Genomic DNA, 19,401 nt, shown 5'->3' on the forward strand with positions numbered 1-19,401 from the left:
ATATTTTGAGTCCAAAAAATATCTGTTTTAAATTTGTTTCAGTGATAATATCAACATGACTAGTTCTTATTCAGCTGATTTCAATCCTGTTGCTGATATTACTGATGGATAGTAGACACAAAATGCTGGAGTAACTCAGAGGGTCAGGCAGAATCTCAAGAGAGAAGGAATGATTAACATTTCGGGTCGAGACCCTTCTTCAGACTGATGTCAGGGAAGGGAGCGGGACAAAGATAGGATGTAGTTGGAGACAGGAAGGCAGTGGGAGAACTGGGAAGGGGGAGCGGAAAGAGAGGGACAGAGGTCCGAACTGGGAGGTCTGGAAACTACGAGGTAGAAGATGGAGGCGCAGGCCGAGAAAACAGGCGTGGCTGTGGTAACGAGTCTGGGTCAAAACGTGGTCGTAGAGGGCAGGAAGAATCACAGAGGGGGAGCAGTGAGAGAGCATGTTGCTAAACTCTCATCGATGAGAGGAGGAAAACTTCTTCAAAGTAGACATACCTTGAGAAGAATTCGCAGTGGAGCGGCACGATGTGTAGGAAAATAACTGCAGATGCTGGTTCAAATCGATTTGAACCAGCATCAGCAGTTATTTTTCTGATGGACCTGATGGATAATGATATTTAAGCCAGGAATTGTTTAATGAGAAATTATTTGTGACTAGATTACAGAAAAGATGCTGTTGATTTACTTTACAGATTTACAACAAAGCTCTTTTTACCATTGTATTAAAAAAATTGAAATTGCTGAAACTGTTTTCATTGCTTAGATGCCATTGTCAACTTATTGTATTTACTTAATGAAAGAAAGGTTTTAGGCACAGAGTCTAAGACATTAATCAGCAACCTAAGTAACGCATGTAGTACCTGTGATGGGAAGCGTGATGGATCAATAGCACCTTGTGACTGTTTCCAAGCGTCAATGCACTCAACCAACAATTGGCTCAGAGTCTCTTTCATTACTCCAGCCAAATTATTTAGCCAAACCTGAAAAAAATTACAACTGGTTGGATGGATTCCTAAAATTTTTACCATATGTGATATGTGATCAAAATGTTATCACCTCAACATCATCTGAAATACGAATCTTCCTTTTTAAAGGCACAACTTCACCATCCAGAGACTTCATTGCTATAATGTGTTGGAAACCTTCATCAAAATCCACACTGTTAATACCTAGAGATAACCAGAAATTACAAGTATAGCAATGTTAAATGTGCGAAATTATCAACAAAACTGACAATTATTCAGCTTTATAGTAATTTGAAATTAAATTGCCAATGTTTCCTCTGACAAACATGTGATAGCACATGGCATAACAACCACATCCAGGAGAACAGTAGAGGTTTATTCAGTTATCCCATGTTCTATTTATGTCATATGTTATATGTGAGTAAAATGTGTAATATTAACCATAACTCCATGGTTATTGTAACATTAGAGTTAAATGTAGCCTACTCCCTATAAAACTCAGGCATTCTAGTCAGAGGGGAGATGGGAGAGCTGAAGAGAAAAAAGTGAGAAGGAAGAAAAAATGAAAGGAGAGAGAGGAAGGGAGACAAATTTGGATGCCTCCCTGCTAGTTGTGTTCCCTGTCACAGGTTCGAGGAAGACAGAGCCACTGGGACAATCCCAAGATCACCAGTGCAATGTGTGGTCAAGACTGATCTGCCAGGAAGAACCCCTAGACAGCCATTACCTCTACTGAAGGTAAGACTCAGTGGTCGAGGTAAGCCTGAGATGCCAGTGCTTCTTCCTGCCCATGGATACCGAGGGATTGCGGTCACACACAGACTGTACTGCCAGGATAATCCAGAGACTGCCAGCACCTCCTCTTCAAGTGCAACGCTGAGCCTCCAGGATAAACCTGAGACCACCGGCGCATCCTCTCGAGACTAAAGTGAACTGCAGGGAGAAGTCTTAGATCATCACACCTCCGCCTTTGAAAATCAAGACTGAGCAGCTGAGACAACCCAAAATTGCCAGTGCCACCACACATGCACCCTGATGGCGAGGGACAGTGCCCCCATGCGGCCTTGGAATTTCTTACCACTGTAAATAAAATAAAACACACACGTTCACCCCACTGCAAGTGGCAGTGTAGTTACTGCCAAATCCTGCGTCATCCACAAGACATACCAGCAAAAAGTTTTCGGAGATGAGTTTGAATGATAGAAGGGTTGGTTGATTGTCCCAGGATTTCCAGTAAATCATCGTCACCAATGAAATAAAACCTTGGGAATGCTGAACGTTTTTCCTAGATACAGAAGTTTGAAAATATTAACCTATTTGCACAGTTGAATACCCCAGAACGGCACCGACAAATTCAGACATTAATCAAGTTACATTCATCAAGTTGTTTTTAGATTCATATGGCCTTAAATAAATCAAATTCCCTTATAAGATACAAACTGATGTTGTAATAAATAAGACAGCAATCCAGTTGATCCTTATTATTCAATTTCACATCATTTTTGACAATATCCACTTGAACGGAAAACTTTGCTGGAAAGTTTAGATAATACAGTTTCTTAGAGACGTATTAACAATGGTCTTGGGAGACATCATTAATAATCAGTGACATGAGCTAAATTACTTTTTAGTACCAAAGTAAGAGAACAATAAGAGGAAAGCAGAAAGTAAATGGCTAATATTAACTTCATCAGCATTCTGGCAAACTGAAAAATAAAATCACATCAATCACCCATTCTAAACCGTACTTTTCAATAAATGTCAAGCAAACAGAATCCCTATGGATAAATTTTAAATTTATATTTCTGACACTTAACTTGGAGTTGCTAAAATCCATACTGAATTTCTGTGTTTAAGATACCCAATAACCGAGGTTAAAATGTATTTTAACAATCTAAAGATTAGTCACAGAGTATTTATTTCACAAAATGCTGGAGTAACTCAGCAGGACAGGCAGCATCTCGGGAGAGAAGGAATGGGTGACGTTTCGGGTCGAGACCCTTCTTCAGACTGATGTCAGGGGGGCGGGACAAAGGAAGGATATAGGTGGAGACAGGAAGATAGAGGGAGAACAGGGAAGGGGAGGGGAAGAGAGGAACAGACGAACTATCTAAAGTTGGAGAAGTCAATGTTCATACCACTGGCTGCAAGCTGCCCAAGCGAAATATGAGGTGCTGTTCCTCCAATTTCTGGTGGGCCTCACTATGGCACTGGAGGAGGCCCATGACAGAAAGGTCAGACTGGGAGTGGGAGGGGGAGTTGAAGTGCTCAGCCACCGGGAGATCAGGTTGGTTAAGGCGGACTGAGCGAAGGTGTTGAACGAAACGATCGCCGAGCCTGCGTTTGGTTTCACCGATGTAAAGAAGTTGACACCTAGAGCAGCGGATACAATAGATGAGGTTGGAGGAGATGCAGGTGAACCTCTGTCACACCTGGAAAGACTGTTTGGGTCCTTGGATGGAGTTGAGGGGGGCGGTTGCAGGGGAAAGTGCCCGGGGATGGGGTGGTTTGGGTAGGAAGGGACGAGTGGAACAGGGAGTTACGGAGGGAACGGTCTCTGCGGAACGCAGAAAGGGGAGGGGATGGGAAGATGTGGCCAGTAGTGGGGTTCCGTTGTAGGTGACGGAAATGTTGGAGGATGATTTGTTGGATGCACTGGCTGATGGGGTGGAAGGTGAGAACGAGGGGGATTCTGTCCTTCTTACGAATGGGGGGAGGGGGAGCAAGAGCGGAGCTGCGGGATGTAGAAGAGGCCCTAGTGAGAGCCTCATCTATAATGGAAGAGGGGAAGCCCCGTTTCCTGAAGAATGAGGACATCTCTGATGCCCTAGTGTGAAACACCTCATCCCGGGCGCAGATGCGGCGTAGACGGAGGAATTGGGATTTTTTGCAGGAGACAGGGTGGGAAGAAGTGTAGTCCAGATAGCTGTGCGAGTCAGTGGGTTTATAGTAGATGTCAGCCACTAGTCTGTCTAGTAGATGTCAGTCACTAGTCTGTCTTTTTCCCCTCTTCCATTATAATGAGTTATAGTTATTTTCTTATAGTCACAGAGTCATACAGCATGGAAATAGACCCTTCAGCCCAACTCATCCATGCCGATAAACATGACCCATCAAAGCAAGTTTCACTTTCCTGCATTTAACCGATATCCCTCTAAACCTTTCCTATCCAAGTACCTGTCCAAGTCGCTTTTAAAGCATATCAGGTTTGATTTCATTATTTTGGATTGCTTTTGTTTACCAATTCAAATTTTTTTAATGACGTTATTCTCTTACCTCCAAAAATTCGTTGAGTGACTTCTGACATCTTTGCATCTGATCTAATATGGTAATGAGAGAATGTCTGATGCCCGCTCGCACACAGAGTGACGTTACTCTATTGTCCCTCTGAACATCTGCCATGATTGATCTGGAGAAGATAAACATGCAGATCCAACATTTTAATAACAATCCACGCTTGGACAATCTTCATTACATTTATATTACCCATCACTACGGCAAATACCTCTTAATACGATTCCTACTTTAAATTCTAACCCAGAAGCCAGTGTTGTGAATATTGAAAGGCCTCAGTGTAATCTAGTCTTACACTCTTATACTTAAGTATGATTGCGTAAGATTGTTACTGAACTGTATGCGGAAAAGAATTTCACTGTACCCAGGTTCATGGAACAAAAGAGTACAATTGAACTATTGAATCATTGAGGAATCATGAATTTGAAGATTACTTAGGGCACTGGGGGATGGGAACACTGCCATGTGAGATCATTTTTCCTATTTAGAAAGATCCGTCTGATCTTATTTCTCAATGCTAAATTCCACATGTTGATATCATCCATGGAAAGTCAGGGACATCCATACAGCAAGTGCCCGATCCTGGTTATCAACTACTGTCCCTACTTAATCCAATTGCATAACACATATTAATGCCATGCTCCAAAATGAAGTTCAAGATCTTACTACAGCTGCTCTCTGGGACAAAGCAACCAGCTTGACTGGTACCCCCTTTCACAACACTCTGTTAATTCTGCACACCATCAGTGCACTGGGGCCAGGGTGTGGATCATGTTACTTGTCTAGACTACCTCAACAGCACTGCCAAGCTCGTGATCTCAAGTACCAAAATGGACAAGAATCTGATGCAATGGGAAGACCAAGTGCAAGTTCCCAAACAAGTTGACTTAGGGATATATCATCGCCTTTCTTCATCACGGAGTCTAAATCCAGGAACTCTTTACCTAACAATGTCAGGGAATTTTCTTCACTGGGGTTCAAGGATGAGGCCCACCACCATTGTCCAATGCCATTTAGGGGTGGCTTTGCTACTTTGTCACTGAGGCACAGATTCCAGAAAATTAATCAAAAAAGGCCAATAAAATGAAACTATCTGAATACAGATTGATTATTGAGTTTATTTTAACACATTGGGGAAAAAAGTTATTATTTATTTCATTGGTCAGAAATTTGCTTTATGTTACCATTTCAAATAAGTGGCATTTTAAATATCGCATAGCATTATTTTAGTGTTTTGTTTAACAAATAAAGTGGATTTTTTTTTTTCATAAACATTAATGAATGCTATTTTAATAGAATAATTTAATCTATTCTACTTGATTATTTTCCCAAATTTACTGATACAAAATACATGGAGGACTTTAGGTTTGTGATAATGCAAAGATATCGTTGAAATCTTGAGTTTTGGCCTAATTGGTGTAAATCTTTGCGTCAATTTCTCAATTACACCTAAACCAAAAAACTCCACTGCCCGGTTTTCTCCACAAAAAACTTAATATTAATATTCAGAAGGAACAAATTAAAATTTATTCATTAATATATCAACTTTCATAGCATTTTAAAATGGTCTGAAACTGACCTGAAATCATCGTCAACTCTTTTAAAACGTCCCTGTTCTCTAGGAAGAGCTCCACGTCCAAATATTGGTTCAAGATAAACCCATTTCCTTTGAATCTGATTTAAATTGTGTAGATATTCATCAAGATCTGCTAATCTGTTTTCCCATATAGACACTTTGTCCTCAAATCCTTTATAGTAAGGAGAGTCCTTAAGAGACTGGAGTAGGCACTGGTTATCGCCAACCTGATTGACAATGTCTTTCCAATCTTTAATCAGTTTGATAGTTGTTTTCTGGCTGTCCTGGTAATCTGTCATCAAAAAGATTGATGATGCCCCCCACAAGTCAAGCTCCCGCAATGCTTCCCTAATGGAGACTTCTCCTTGAGCTCGACTGTTAAGTTCCTGAAAGAAAAGTTGCAAACACCACTGGACAATCATTTCAAACATATCAATTGTTTGTGTGCAATAGCAAAAACTGAGAAATACAGGAGCAAATTCAAAAAGTACAATTCTATTCAAGTTCACAAAACCACCCTGTCACTCTCTCTTTTGTGAATGTTAATATGTGATCACTTTATGATTGCTCTATTACTTTACAATTAGCAGGGAAAGGCAATGGTCAATACCTTTAGTTCTGAAGATTTTGCCACCAAAACATCTGTCACTTTCAGTAAGTCTCCAAATTGCAATTTTTCTAATGTGGTGCCTCTGGGCATGCCTATCAAGTGAAATAGATCCAGCCAGTGATCCTGGGAAAGATGTTCTCCCCGAACATACTTCAGAACCGGTACAACAGTCTGTGGAGAGAGGGGAAAAAAGCTGACATTAAAAAAATACATCCTTTCAATCCAAAACGTAGCAAAGCTTAAAGGATTACACTTCCTTTTCAAAATCATGTAGAGTAAACATACAACAATCTGCAATTGATTATTTATTACATGTAGACTGATCCACACTTATTCAAAGCTGTTGTGATTGTAATCAAATTCATGAATAACACCCAAATCTAATTTATACTTGAAAAGCTTTTTTGTGATTATCTGATTGAGGGATTCTTTGCACAGAAGAAAAGTGATTCACATTTTCAATACTTCAAGATTTAAAAAAAAAGTTCAGTTCCAATAATGGACATCAGACACTATATTAAAATGATCTATTGTGGCCATATGGCATTTTCCCTCATGCGTCATTTTCCTAACTTTCAAAACTGCCAAGTTGTGGACCCAAACACATATGTAAAATCAATATAGCTAATATATATTTTTAATATCTGGAATCATACAGCTGGTAAAATAAACATGAAGAAGATTCAATTTTTCTGCTTTAAACTCCTCTGGAGTGAAAGGTCAGCAAATATCTCCTCTTTTATCCGGATATGCTTAGTAAAATCATGACTTGTAAAGCAAAGTACCTTGTATTTATCAACATCCTTCTGTAGTTTGACCGTCACTGTTGTTTGTTCATTTCTCCTTCTCAGCTTGTCATGCCACATCAATAAAAAATCCTCAAAAATGTAACATTTACTCCTATAAAAATTAACATTCAGTGTTAAATTTAAAAAAATGAAAGCCTCATTTAGAGAACTGAGACAGCAAAGGCAAGGATACCATCTTTATATGAGTAGGATGGGGTGTGGTGTAGCCTAGGTAGCCATGGGAGGCAGTGGGTTTGTAGTAAATATCAGTGGATAGCTTGTCTCCTTAGATGGAGACAGAGATCAAAAAAGGGGTTGAAAATTGCCCAAGTGAACGAGGACAGGGTGGAATTTAGTGGCAAATTTGATGAAAATGACATACTCTGCATGGGTGCAATATTCACTGACCATATCTACATGCCATAAAAAATGAACTAAAACGCAACAAAATCAGTGGTCAGTTAGACAGTCAGCCAATCAGGAGACAAAGTGATGGACATCTCTAGCCAATACCAACCCATCACTGCCATAACACCAATCCTTTACAATAGCTTGAATAACTTGATGATCCTGACTGCCTGACCTTGCCAATGAAATAATACTTGGGAGATGAGAGGCTTTATGGTGAAACATGTTAAAAAGCATGAAGAAACAAAATATATATATATGTATACATCCAGAATATGAAAAAAATCTAGGTATAAAAAAGGCATCATACAGATGTTACTCTTTGCGACAACTGCAGTCACTTGCCTGAAGGAGATCCAGTCCTCATTTACCATACTTTGCAATCCATTGGTAAACTCCTCATACAATGACCACATATTTGCATAGTGTTCAAGATCCTCACGAAGGCGATCTGCCAACTCAAATTCGGGTTCCTCCACTTTAAAATGGCGGCAGTCATCACTAAAAGAATTGCAGCAAAATAAAAAATAATTAGCCAGCTATTCCAGTAGCCATGTAGGCCAAGAAGTTTTGACTCTTGGGTTGTCTGATTTACATCAAATCAGTTTACAGAAAGCTCTGCTAAATGCCACCCAAAGATACTAGAATAAGATTGTCTGACTTTATGTCAAACAACCAAATAAAATTCTGCGTAACTTTATATATAAATAATGGCCATTTATGCATAATTAAAGTTATTGCGTTCCGCTGAATCATTTGAAAGAGTGAATTAAGAGGAAGAGTGGTAAAAGTCATAAAAGAAAATATATCTGATGTAAAACATTTTACATTGCATTCACTGTTTATGGCAAGAGCACCCATGCATTTTCTTTATGGGTTACTTTAACATATACTATTGAAACTCGTATTTTTTTTTAATTGCAACGGTTTCCATTATCCCAAACTGACTGCACTAACACATCTTAATATTCAGAGTTGATTTATCCATCTAAGAAATGGATATTCCCAAATGCCTAGTCTCATAAACACATAGAACAGTACGGCACAGGAACAGGCCCTTCAGCCCCCAATGTTTGTGCTGAGCATGATGCCATGTTAAACTGATCTCATCTGCCTGTACATGATCCATATTCCTCTATTCATGTGGCTATCTAAAAGCCTCTTAAACTCCACTATCATATCTGCCTCCACACCACCCCTGGCAATGCGTTACAGGCCCCTCTGCTCTCTGTGTAAAAAAACTTGCCCTGCTCATCTCCATTAAATTTTCCGCCTCTCACCTTGTAGCTATGCCCTCTAGTGTTGGACATTTCCACCCTGGGAAACAGGTCCTGAGTGTCTACCCTATATATGCATCTCATACTTTTATATTATATTTTATTTTATATACAACACAATAAGTGAATTTCTTGGAGCTAAGTGGCTCAGATCATCATACCTTGTTCATGGCACCCTCAACTATGCTTGCTATATATTTTTAGAGTTTTTTACATTAAAATATTATAAGTTACAGCATCATGTGATGAGAACTTAATTTTGCATATGTTCCTTTCCTGGTGAATAAAAACGTACATCAACTTCTTTCTGGTCGTCTCCAGTTCATCAAATTCAATTCTCTTCTCCTTTATACATTCAACACATTTATTGAGCATTTCTCTGCTTCCACTGTCAACTATGTCATCACTTGGTTTTAACTGATTCCAGCGCGCTTCAAACTTCTCCAGCTGTTGTACATACATCTTCACGTGAGATTCAACATTTGCTTTCATAATTTCAATCTAAGAAAGTAAACACAATGAGTTCAAGGCTGCAGAAGTACACTCCAATTTTTTTAAAGTGCACATGAATATCGAGATTCAAAGCAATAAAAGGCAAAGAAATAAAAATTAAAATAAACACATAATAATACTGTAATAATAATAATAATTCATAAAGACTGTCACTTGCATTTGAGTATAACTGCACTGGAAGAGGTTGAAAGAAGGAACTGCAGATTGTAGTTTACAAAATAAGACACAACGTTCTGGAGTAACTCAGTGGGTCAAGCAGCATCTCTTGAGATTACATGGATTTGGCGCAGAATAAAGTATTGAGATCTCTGGAGGTCCCAACCCAAAAGGTCGCCTATCCATGTTCTCCAGAGATGCTGCCTGATTTGCTGAGTTACTCCAGCACTTCATCTTTTTTTTGAAATACGCTGGAAATCAGTTTGTTGGAGAGTCAGAGTCACACAGCATGGAGACAAGCCCTTTGGCCCAACTTGCCCATGCTGACTAATATTCCCCATCTGCGCTAGTCCCACCTGCCCACAATTGGCCCAAATCCCTCAAAGCCTTTCCTTTCCATGTACCTGCCCAAATGTCTTTTAAATGTTGTTATAGTAGCATCTTCAACTACCTCCTCTGGCAGCTCGTTCCATCTATGCAACACCCTCAGTATAAAAAAGGTATTAAGTCTTGCCCCTCTCACCTTAAACCCATGTCCTTTGGTTCTTGAGTTCACTACCATGCATAAATAACTCTGCGTATATACACAATCTATATCCCTCATGATCTTGTACACCTCGAAAAGATCACCCCTCATCCTCCTGCATTACCAAGTTTCCACATGTATGATCCAGGAAGTAAAAAAAGCAAGCTGCCTTATTCCTTCCTACTGTCAGCCAAGATGACAATAGACAAGACAATAGGTGCAGGAGTAGGCCATTCAGCCCTGCGAGCCAGCACCACCATTCAATGTGATCATGGCTGATCATTCTCAATCAGTACCCCGTTCCTGCCTTCTCCCCATACCCCCTGACTCCGCTATCCTTAAGGGGTCTATCCAGCTCTCTCTTGAATGCATTCAGAGAATTGGTCTCCACTGCCTTCTGAGGCAGAGAATTCCACAGATTTACAACTCTCTGACTGAAAAAGTTTTTCTTCATCTCCGTTCTAAATGGCCTACCCCTTATTTTTAAACTGTGGCCCCTGGTTCTGGACTCCCCCAACATTGGGAACATGTTTCCTGCCTCTACGTGTCCAACCCCTTAATAATCTTATATGTTTCGATAAGATCCCCTCTCATCCTTCTAAATTCCAGTGTATACAAGCCTAGTCGCTCCAGTCTTTCAACATATGACAGTCCCGCCATTCCGGGAATTAACCTAGTAAACCTACACTGAACACCCTCAATAGCAAGAATATCCTTCCTCAAATTTGGAGACCAAAACTGCACACAGTACTCCAGGTTCGGTCTCACTAGGGCCCTGGTCAACTGCAGAAGGACCTCTTTTCTCCTATACTCAACTCCTCTTGTTATGAAGGCCAACATTCTATTGGCTTTCTTCACTGCCTGCTGTACCTGCATGCTTCCTTTCAGTGACTGATGCACTAGGACACCCAGATCTTGTTGTACGTCCCCTTTTCCTAACTTGACACCATTCAGATAATAATCTGCCTTACTATTCTTACCACCAAAGTGGATAACCTCACACTTATCCACATTAAACTGCATCTGCCATGCATCTGCCCACTCACACAACCTGTCCAAGTCACCCTGCAACCTCATAGCATCTTCCTCACAGTTCACACTGCCACCCAGCTTTGTATCATCTGCAAATTTGCTAATGGTACTTTTAATCCCTTCATCCAAGTCATTAATGTATATTGTAAATAGCTGCTGTCCCAGCACTGAGCCTTGCGGTACCCCAGTGGTCACTGCCTGCCATTCTGAAAGGGACCCATTTATCCCCACTCTTTGCTTTCTGTCTGCCAACCAATTTTCTATCCATGTCAGTACCCTACCCCCAATACCATGTGCTCTAATTTTGCCCACTAATCTCCTATGTGGGACCTTGTCGAAGGCTTTCTGAAAGTCAAGGTACACTACATCCACCGGCTCTCCCCTGTCCCCTCTCCTAGTTACATCCTCAAAAAATTCCAGAAGATTAGTCAAGCATGATTTCCCCTTCGTAAATCCATGCTGACTCGGAACGATCCTGTTACTGCTATCCAAATGCTCCACAATTTCGGCTTTTATAATTGACTACAGCATCTTCCCCATCACTGATGTCAGACTAATTGGTCTATAATTTCCCATTTTCTCTCTCCCTCCTTTCTTAAAAAGTGGGATAACATTAGCTACCGTCCAATCAGGAACTGATCCTGAATCTATAGAACATTGGAAAATGATCACCAATGCGTCTATGATTTCTAGAGCCATCTCCTTAAGTACCCTGGGATGCAGACCATCAGGCCCTGGGGATTTATCAGCCTTCAGTCCCATCAATCCCCAGGGCCATAGCTGCTATGAACCGGTCCTGCTGAGCCGGATGGTCACATCGCAGTGAACTGGCACAGATCTACTTGCACTTTATTCTGATTTAAAACTGTTCTAATTTGTTTCATTGGGTTGTTTAAATTAATACTGACTAGCAAATTAATTTATTGCATCGTATGGGAGGCGCATTCCCAATCTCGTTGTACCCTGTACAATGACAATAAAGATATATTGTATTGTATTGTATTGTATTGTATTGTATTGTATTGTATTGTCTACCCAACACCATTTCCTGCCTAATGTGAATTTCCTTCAGTTCCTCCGTCACCGTCAGATGGTCTGATGATGTCCTATTGTTCATTCTAATACCTTTCCAAAAAAATGGCAAATTTGCCAATCTTGGATACTAGCCACCAAGGTCTTTAGGGCGAGAATCTAAACATAGCACAAAAAGTAAGGAAATTTGTGTTTGGTAGATTATTTCTTTGTTGTAACAATGCTTCTTGGCAATAAATCTTATACCGTTGGAAAGCCTGTTTATTTCCCTTTTAAATGGTGCCACATTTGTAAGGAACATGCATTTGTGGGATGAGCAGCAGACTTCCACGCTTGGCCTGACTCCTGGAAGTTCTATCAGAATATGAAGTTATTAAGAGATCATAAGATCATAAGTGCTAGGAGTAGAGTTAGACCATTCGGCTCATCAAGTCTACTCCGCCAGTCAATCATGGCTGATCTATCTCTCCCTCCTAACCTCATTCTCCTTTATTTCTGAGGCTATGACCTCTAGTCCTAGACTCTCCCACTAATGGAAACATCCTCTCCACATCCACTCTATCCAAGCCTTTCACTATTCTGTACGTTTCAATGAGGTCCCCCCTCATTCTTCTAAACTCCAGTGAATATAGGCCCAGTGCCGTCAAACGCTCATCATATGGTAGATCAACATATCTCTACAATTATCATAGTACTTTGTTTCCCTTCATTGCTGAGAAGACCCTTGGGAAACTGTTGGCTTCAGGTTATTGAATTTCAATGTAATTTTGTTCATTACGCAGCAGTGAGGATATACTTATCCAATGTTAGTAACAAGAGAAACAACCAAGCTTGACTTTATCAACTTTTGTTAGATTTTTTACTCTTTTGTACATCCTGCCATTTGGCTCCTTCTAAAGTTTCCACAGAGCGGACAAACTAATTGGCTTCATACTTTGCGAACTTGCAGATCCACATGCAGTAGGTGCTGACTCATCAGACGCCTTTCCGACATCCCATGTACTTAACAATAATCAGTTAATGGTTCTCTGATTGCTACTCGCATCCAAATTAGTCCCCTGTTCAACTATAACCACAATGTTTTTTTGTATCATCATCCCCCTTGTCCCTTAAACCCCCCCTGCACTCCACACTATCACAGACTGCACCCTTTGTTCTTCATTCACCTTCCCCTATCGTTGCATGATAAAACTTGCATATCCACCCTTTTCCAGTTCTAGATAAAGTTCGCTGGTTGGAAACATTACTATGGTTTTTTTGTTCCAAGACTAAAAGCTATTTTCAAAATTTCCTGTTATATTTTACATTTCCAGCCTCTGTGGTGCTTTGCTTTACAGAAAACAACGTATTCTTACCTGTTCATTCATCATAAGCTGATGGCTCTCCATCATTAATTGAAATTTGTCCCATTTTGCTCTTAGGCTGCTAAGAGTCTCAAGACCACCACCTGCTACAGAACGCAGCAGTTTATTTTTATCTTCAGCTTCTTGAAACAGTGGTAAAACCTTAGAGATATGATAGAATTCAAAGTTATAACAAATAGCTATTAATGACATGAACAACAAAAGCATCACCAAATATGAATAAGTTATAAATCAATTCCATGTCAATTCTACTTTTTCAATGTCTTTTACCCTTAAAAGCATAGCAGAAAAGAGAAAAACGCAAAAGCTTTAGGGAGGAGTTCCTTTATACTGTAACCATTGGGAGTCAAAATAAAACTGTGGAAATATACGTCAGGTCCAAGAAATCACTTTAATGAGTTTTAGACTCATGCAGCACAAAAACAGGCCGTTCAGCCCAACTTGTCCAATACCGATCAAGATGCACTATCTAAGCTAGTCTCATTTGCCCAGATTTGGCCCTTATTCCCTCTAAACATTTCCTGTCTATGTACCTGTCCAAGGAGAACATCCTGCAGACACTGCAGGGAAAGGACTCGATGCATCCTGTGGCATGGTTCCCTGAGCAGACTGCCCACTTCGTCTGATGAAATGGCTCATCGCCAGAACTCACCAGCAAGCAGGCGGTGAGAAGGGCCGTCCCAGTCAGATACTTCCTATACTATCAGAGTCTTACTACACAATGCATGCTGCCCTCCAAACGCCTGCTATGGAGAGGCAATCGTTGCCCACTTCTTTGCAGTGTGGATTTGTGAAGAGGATCTGGAGAATGATCCTTGTCACAATTCATCCCAAGCAACTCCGTAACAAAGAAGTCTCTGATTTATGGTCTGCTCCCAGAGACACATTCAGATACAGACATCAAAGTCTGTGGGAAGATCATCAACTCAGTGAAAGACGCTCTTTGGTCTGCCCAAAACTTGCTGGCCCCTCACCAGAGCAAGATGTCCATCAGGGAATGTTGTCGACTGGCCCATTCCAGACTGCAAGAACGTGCTGAGGGACTTGCTGAAGCTTGGTGCAGCTAACGCCAAGGCTCTGTGGGGAAGAACCACAGTGTAGGGTCCTTTTGCTGCCGAAAATTGAGAGGTAGTGTCCGATGGATTCACCCCTTAAACAACGGAAGGGTTATCACCCCAGTGGCCACATGAGTGACAAGGATGTTTTCTTGAAAATAGGTGCAAACACTACCATGTCTGACACTATTAAATGCATAGACGCTTATGAAATGTATACTATAGTAATCTATCTTCTGATTAAATATCTTACTGATAACTAAATATTTAAAAAATAATATACATATAAATTAAATTTTCTGTTTTTTCTCTGTCTTTTATAGTTTGCTGCTCTTACCTGAGGTTTCTTTGAAGTAATCTCCATATGTTTTGCATTTGCATCTCCAATTTCTTCCACTGTCTCAGGTCTTTGGGACAACAATTCCATCGCGTCACTTACAAAACTCTCAATCTCATGGATATTCGCTGAATATCAGTGTTACAAATAAAAAAAAAGGAAGAGCAAATATTGCTAAATATCTTGATGCAATGGATTCCATAAGTTTAAAATTGAATTTATGACTGTTACTAACTGCACCACATTAATGTACAGATGTATAAAGGCAGAATGACCAAGACGTATGTTAAACAAATTTAGTTCTAAAAGGAATATGTCCTTTAATCATGTGCCTCCAATGATGGTTCATTGTGAACTTTATATTGCGCCAGTTTAATTCATTCTAATGCATGCACACAGATCATAGTTCAACATTGAATCAATCCCACAGTGCGTCAATTAAATGTTCATCACAACACAGATGAGTTCAGGAAGATGGCTCACCACCATCTTATCAAAGACAAACTGGGATGATTATTGAATGTTGACTTGATAGCAGTGCCCATATACCATGCATGAATAAATAAAGTAAATTAATTAGGCAGGCCTCAACATATTAACACTAATATTAGTTCCCCCAAGCATGATGTAAATGGTTGTACCTTGTATGGATTTCCTTAATGACTGAAGCAAGGCATCAAATAGCATCTGAATAAGGTCATCAATCACGGCCTTTACTGGGTCACAGTTAATTGTAATGCAATCCACTTTCACAACACTACAAAATTTGAAAAATCTTGTGTCACTTTCACTTCCGTCACACGAAAGAATGAGATAATTACAAATATGCCTTAATCCAATTTATTTACACTATGTATCATTGCCTAAGGAAACTTTTAGTCCTGTGAATCTTGTCCAACTCTACAAGAATGAGATAAGCTTCACTGCTTTGCCGAGGTCTGAATGTGATTAGAAAGGAGTCATGGAGACAAGAGCAGTATTTCTGCAATTACTAATGGATTATAACAAGATTTATAATGTCAATCAGCTACTGTGATTTGATTCATACATTACACAGATAGTCACTTAATATTTTAATAAACTTGCAAACTTGTTGTCATAAGAACATTACTCCCAGAGCGCCACACGCAGCGGAAGCTCCCAGAGGGCCGCGGCCTGTAGAGAGAAGCTGCCGAGCCAGTCCACCGCGGCCAAATATAAACCCAGCGGACTGCACGGGGTAACCGCCAAACGGGTGCACAGCAGCCGAATGCAAAACCCAGCGGACCACGGCCTGCAGGGGGTAGCTGCTGAGTCAGCCGCTGCTTGTAGGACCCAGTGGACCACAGCCTGGAAGGGGAAGATCGTCTCCCGAAGACCAGAGACCATGGAGGATGCAGCCAGCGACGACGACGGACATGACCAGCGAGGAGCGAGGTTGGTATGAGAGGAAAGGGAATCAGGGTCTGGGCGACTGTGCCTTCAAGATTGGCTGCTGGAGGCGCCCCTGGGGCACAAAGGTGGACAGGCGAGGAGAGGATGTTGGTTTGTTGGTCGATCCACACGTCCAAGGAAGGCGACAGCTGGAGGCCTGCAACAGCCTGTGGCTTGCCTGGAACGTGCACCGCTCTTAATACCTACAGCATGGAATGAACTTTGAAAATGGCACCAAAACACGGTGTCTCTTGCATGTGGAATCAGTAGAATATTTCTGTACAATTTGCTAATCGGGGATGTGCTTAGGTACGGCAATACTCTACTGGATTGTTCGTAAGAAAAGAACTCCACTGTGCATTTGCACTTCACACATATGACAATAAAAGCACCATTGAAAAGCACCATTTAAATAGAAACAGAGGCATGCTCCATGATTCAATGCAATTGTCCTATATCTCTGGAATTCTTTATTATCTAAATATCCATCAATCTCTGATTAATACCCATAAATCCAACAATCTCTGGAAGCATTAAAAAATCTATCTATTTCAGATAAACATGAGCATATGTTGGAAGAATCAGATCTTTTCTACAACCATAGATAACCAATGTCATAGAAAGATAGATATCTCATGTCACATCAGCACGTTCTGCACACAATGAGCATTCATCAAAGGCCATAAATGACAAACTAAATGGACAGTTTCAGCGTAATTGCTTCTTTCTCATCATATTATATTGTAATGAATTATATATGTTTTAGTAAAGCCAATAATTCAACCTTGGAAGCCTCTCAGAATCCTTTCCTCTTCCTTTGAGAGCCTTGAAATTCTTCTCCCAGTCATGTACAGTGTGGAGATTTTCTTCAATTAGTGCCTCAATCTTCACTTGTCCAAGCACAACCCATTCCTTTTAGAAAGAAGTTTACCATTATTAATAAGTACAATGAAGGCATTAACAATTCAAGGATATGCCTTTTGAATGTTAATAAAAATTATAAGAAAGGAAAATAACTGGAAATACAAAAATAAAGTTAGTTAAGTTATATTACAGATTACAACAGATTTGCTTTATGCAAACTAAATTATTTTGAGGAAAACATTTTAGCAGCTGATACAGTTCTAAACCAGCACTAGATACATATACGAAGAAACAACAGCTTAATATCAGATTTTCTATTTTTGTTTTCACCATTTTTGCATAGACATGCCGTGGTTTACAGTTCAAAAACATAGAATATTAAACAACTATTACAGGTCCGTTCAACCTCTATTCTTAGTTTGTGGACAATTTGGCAGTATGATTGAGATAATGTCACTACTGCAGAAGGGAAATTATGGAAGTTGTCTGCTCAACTAGTCCTGGTTATTTCTTGTCTTTCTGTCCAGAGAAGCAGGCATATCCAGCAAAGGGATGTTTCAATGGTACAAGGTATAATGACAATATATCTCCTTCACTGTGGAATTATGTACAATTGCAGAGAGAAGCTAATTATGATCAACCACTCAATGCCTGAGTGCACATTCACAGTGCAGCAGTCCACTGCACATAGCCACTTCAGACCATAAATAAACCACAAGACATGGACTTCGGAGCAGAATTATGCCATTTGGACCATTGAGTGAGTCTGCTCCAGAAGGGTGTGGCAGAAAGACAAGAGTAAGCGAAAAGGAGGAAGAGGAGATTTCAAGAATCATCTTCCAGCCATAAAGTCAAGGACAGATTGTGATTTCCATAAAGAGAAGCCTGATTGAAAATGCTATTCTGCAAAGAAATGGACCAGTCCACATCAGACTGCAGCGAGACCTGAACAAAGTTTACAAGTGAACTATTAAATGGAAGCAGACACAAAATGCTGGAGTAACTCAGTGGGACAGGCAGCATCTCTGGAGAGAAGGAATGGGAGACGTTTTGGGTCAAGACCCTTTTTTTCAGGGTCAAGATCGAGCGTTTTGTGTTTACTGTATCTTCGGTTTAAACCAACATCTGCAGTTCGTTCCTACACAATAAATGGAAGCAGTCAGAAGTCACTCAATATTTTTATTTTTAAAGGTGTTCAGTGGTAAACTGCACAGTGAGCATTTGTAGCTGAAGTATAATTGTTCTTGAGCCCATCAGCTGCATGTGGGATAAATACAATTCAGTCAAGCATGATTGAGGCATACCGGATGGACACAATACAGGAACACCACAGATTTTCTGGCAACTGATGGTCAAGAACAGACAGTAAGAACATTTGGATAGCTCTTTTAAAAAAACAGTACTGACTTGACGGCTTGCTGGAATGTCTCTTTCTGATTTCTGTTATTTTATGATTCTACAACATATATAGATAATTTCAAATTAGAAAATCAAATTTAAGTTTTGCACAATAGCTGACAAAAACCTTTACCTGAAATTTATCCAAAGCTGCTGCCAGGCGTTTGAATAAATCTTCTGCTTTACTAAAAACAGTGATAAAACCTTTTGCATTTCTCTCTATCATGGTGACAAAGATTGGCTCTTCACCGGGCTCACTTGCACCCTTAAACTGGTTTGGAATGGAAATAAACCTCTTCATTTCTCTGTAGTATTTTGCCCGTATTTCTTCAAATGGTGGTTTAAATTGCAGCCTTCCTTGTCTGCATGACGTACAATAAAGAAATAAAAATCATTATTCCAAAGGGGGGATCACAAGCATGAACAAAATCAAAACTCAAGTTCATTAAATGCTGTATGCATTCATTTGTTTAACATTAGTAAACATGTACAGAAGGAAGTTGACAACTTGATAACTCCTGCTACCCACCCTGGTGCTTTGAAATTCTTCAACCAGTATTTATCAATCACATCAGCTAAATGTGGTGCTATGCAATTCTCAAAACCATATCCATAATTTCTTGCTTTCCGTCTCTCTTTAATACTAACTAGACCAAGTGGACCCGTTGGGCCCAAACCTCTCCTGCATTGGTGCAGCACCCTCTCCTGCCCCACTCCCCCCACCGCTTCCTCATTCCCCCTCCCCTCTACCCCCACCCCCCTCTTAAAAACTATAAGGTATAGCTTT

The 19,401-nt window shown here is 40.2% G+C and overlaps 1 protein-coding gene across 2 annotated transcripts in view; it reads right to left on the reverse strand.

Annotated features, from left to right (window-relative positions):
• Window positions 1–19,401, reverse strand: part of dync2h1 (dynein cytoplasmic 2 heavy chain 1) — a 310,791-nt gene that overhangs the window by 246,309 nt on the left and 45,081 nt on the right. For both annotated transcript variants that reach the window (XM_078402527.1, XM_078402526.1), the window contains exons 18-31: window positions 18,748–18,976; window positions 17,137–17,264; window positions 15,581–15,696; window positions 14,940–15,067; window positions 13,539–13,688; window positions 9,220–9,425; window positions 7,993–8,148; window positions 7,237–7,351; window positions 6,452–6,622; window positions 5,845–6,227; window positions 4,248–4,380; window positions 2,139–2,256; window positions 1,063–1,175; window positions 867–986 (exon numbers count right to left, since the gene is read on the reverse strand). In XM_078402527.1, coding sequence (XP_078258653.1) covers window positions 867–986; window positions 1,063–1,175; window positions 2,139–2,256; window positions 4,248–4,380; window positions 5,845–6,227; window positions 6,452–6,622; window positions 7,237–7,351; window positions 7,993–8,148; window positions 9,220–9,425; window positions 13,539–13,688; window positions 14,940–15,067; window positions 15,581–15,696; window positions 17,137–17,264; window positions 18,748–18,976 — 2,266 coding nt within the window. The remainder of the gene's footprint in view (window positions 1–866; window positions 987–1,062; window positions 1,176–2,138; window positions 2,257–4,247; window positions 4,381–5,844; window positions 6,228–6,451; window positions 6,623–7,236; window positions 7,352–7,992; window positions 8,149–9,219; window positions 9,426–13,538; window positions 13,689–14,939; window positions 15,068–15,580; window positions 15,697–17,136; window positions 17,265–18,747; window positions 18,977–19,401) is intronic.

Source organism: Rhinoraja longicauda, chromosome 7 (assembly GCF_053455715.1).
Source record: "Rhinoraja longicauda isolate Sanriku21f chromosome 7, sRhiLon1.1, whole genome shotgun sequence".
In the NCBI taxonomy this organism is placed as follows: Eukaryota; Metazoa; Chordata; class Chondrichthyes; order Rajiformes; family Arhynchobatidae; genus Rhinoraja; species Rhinoraja longicauda.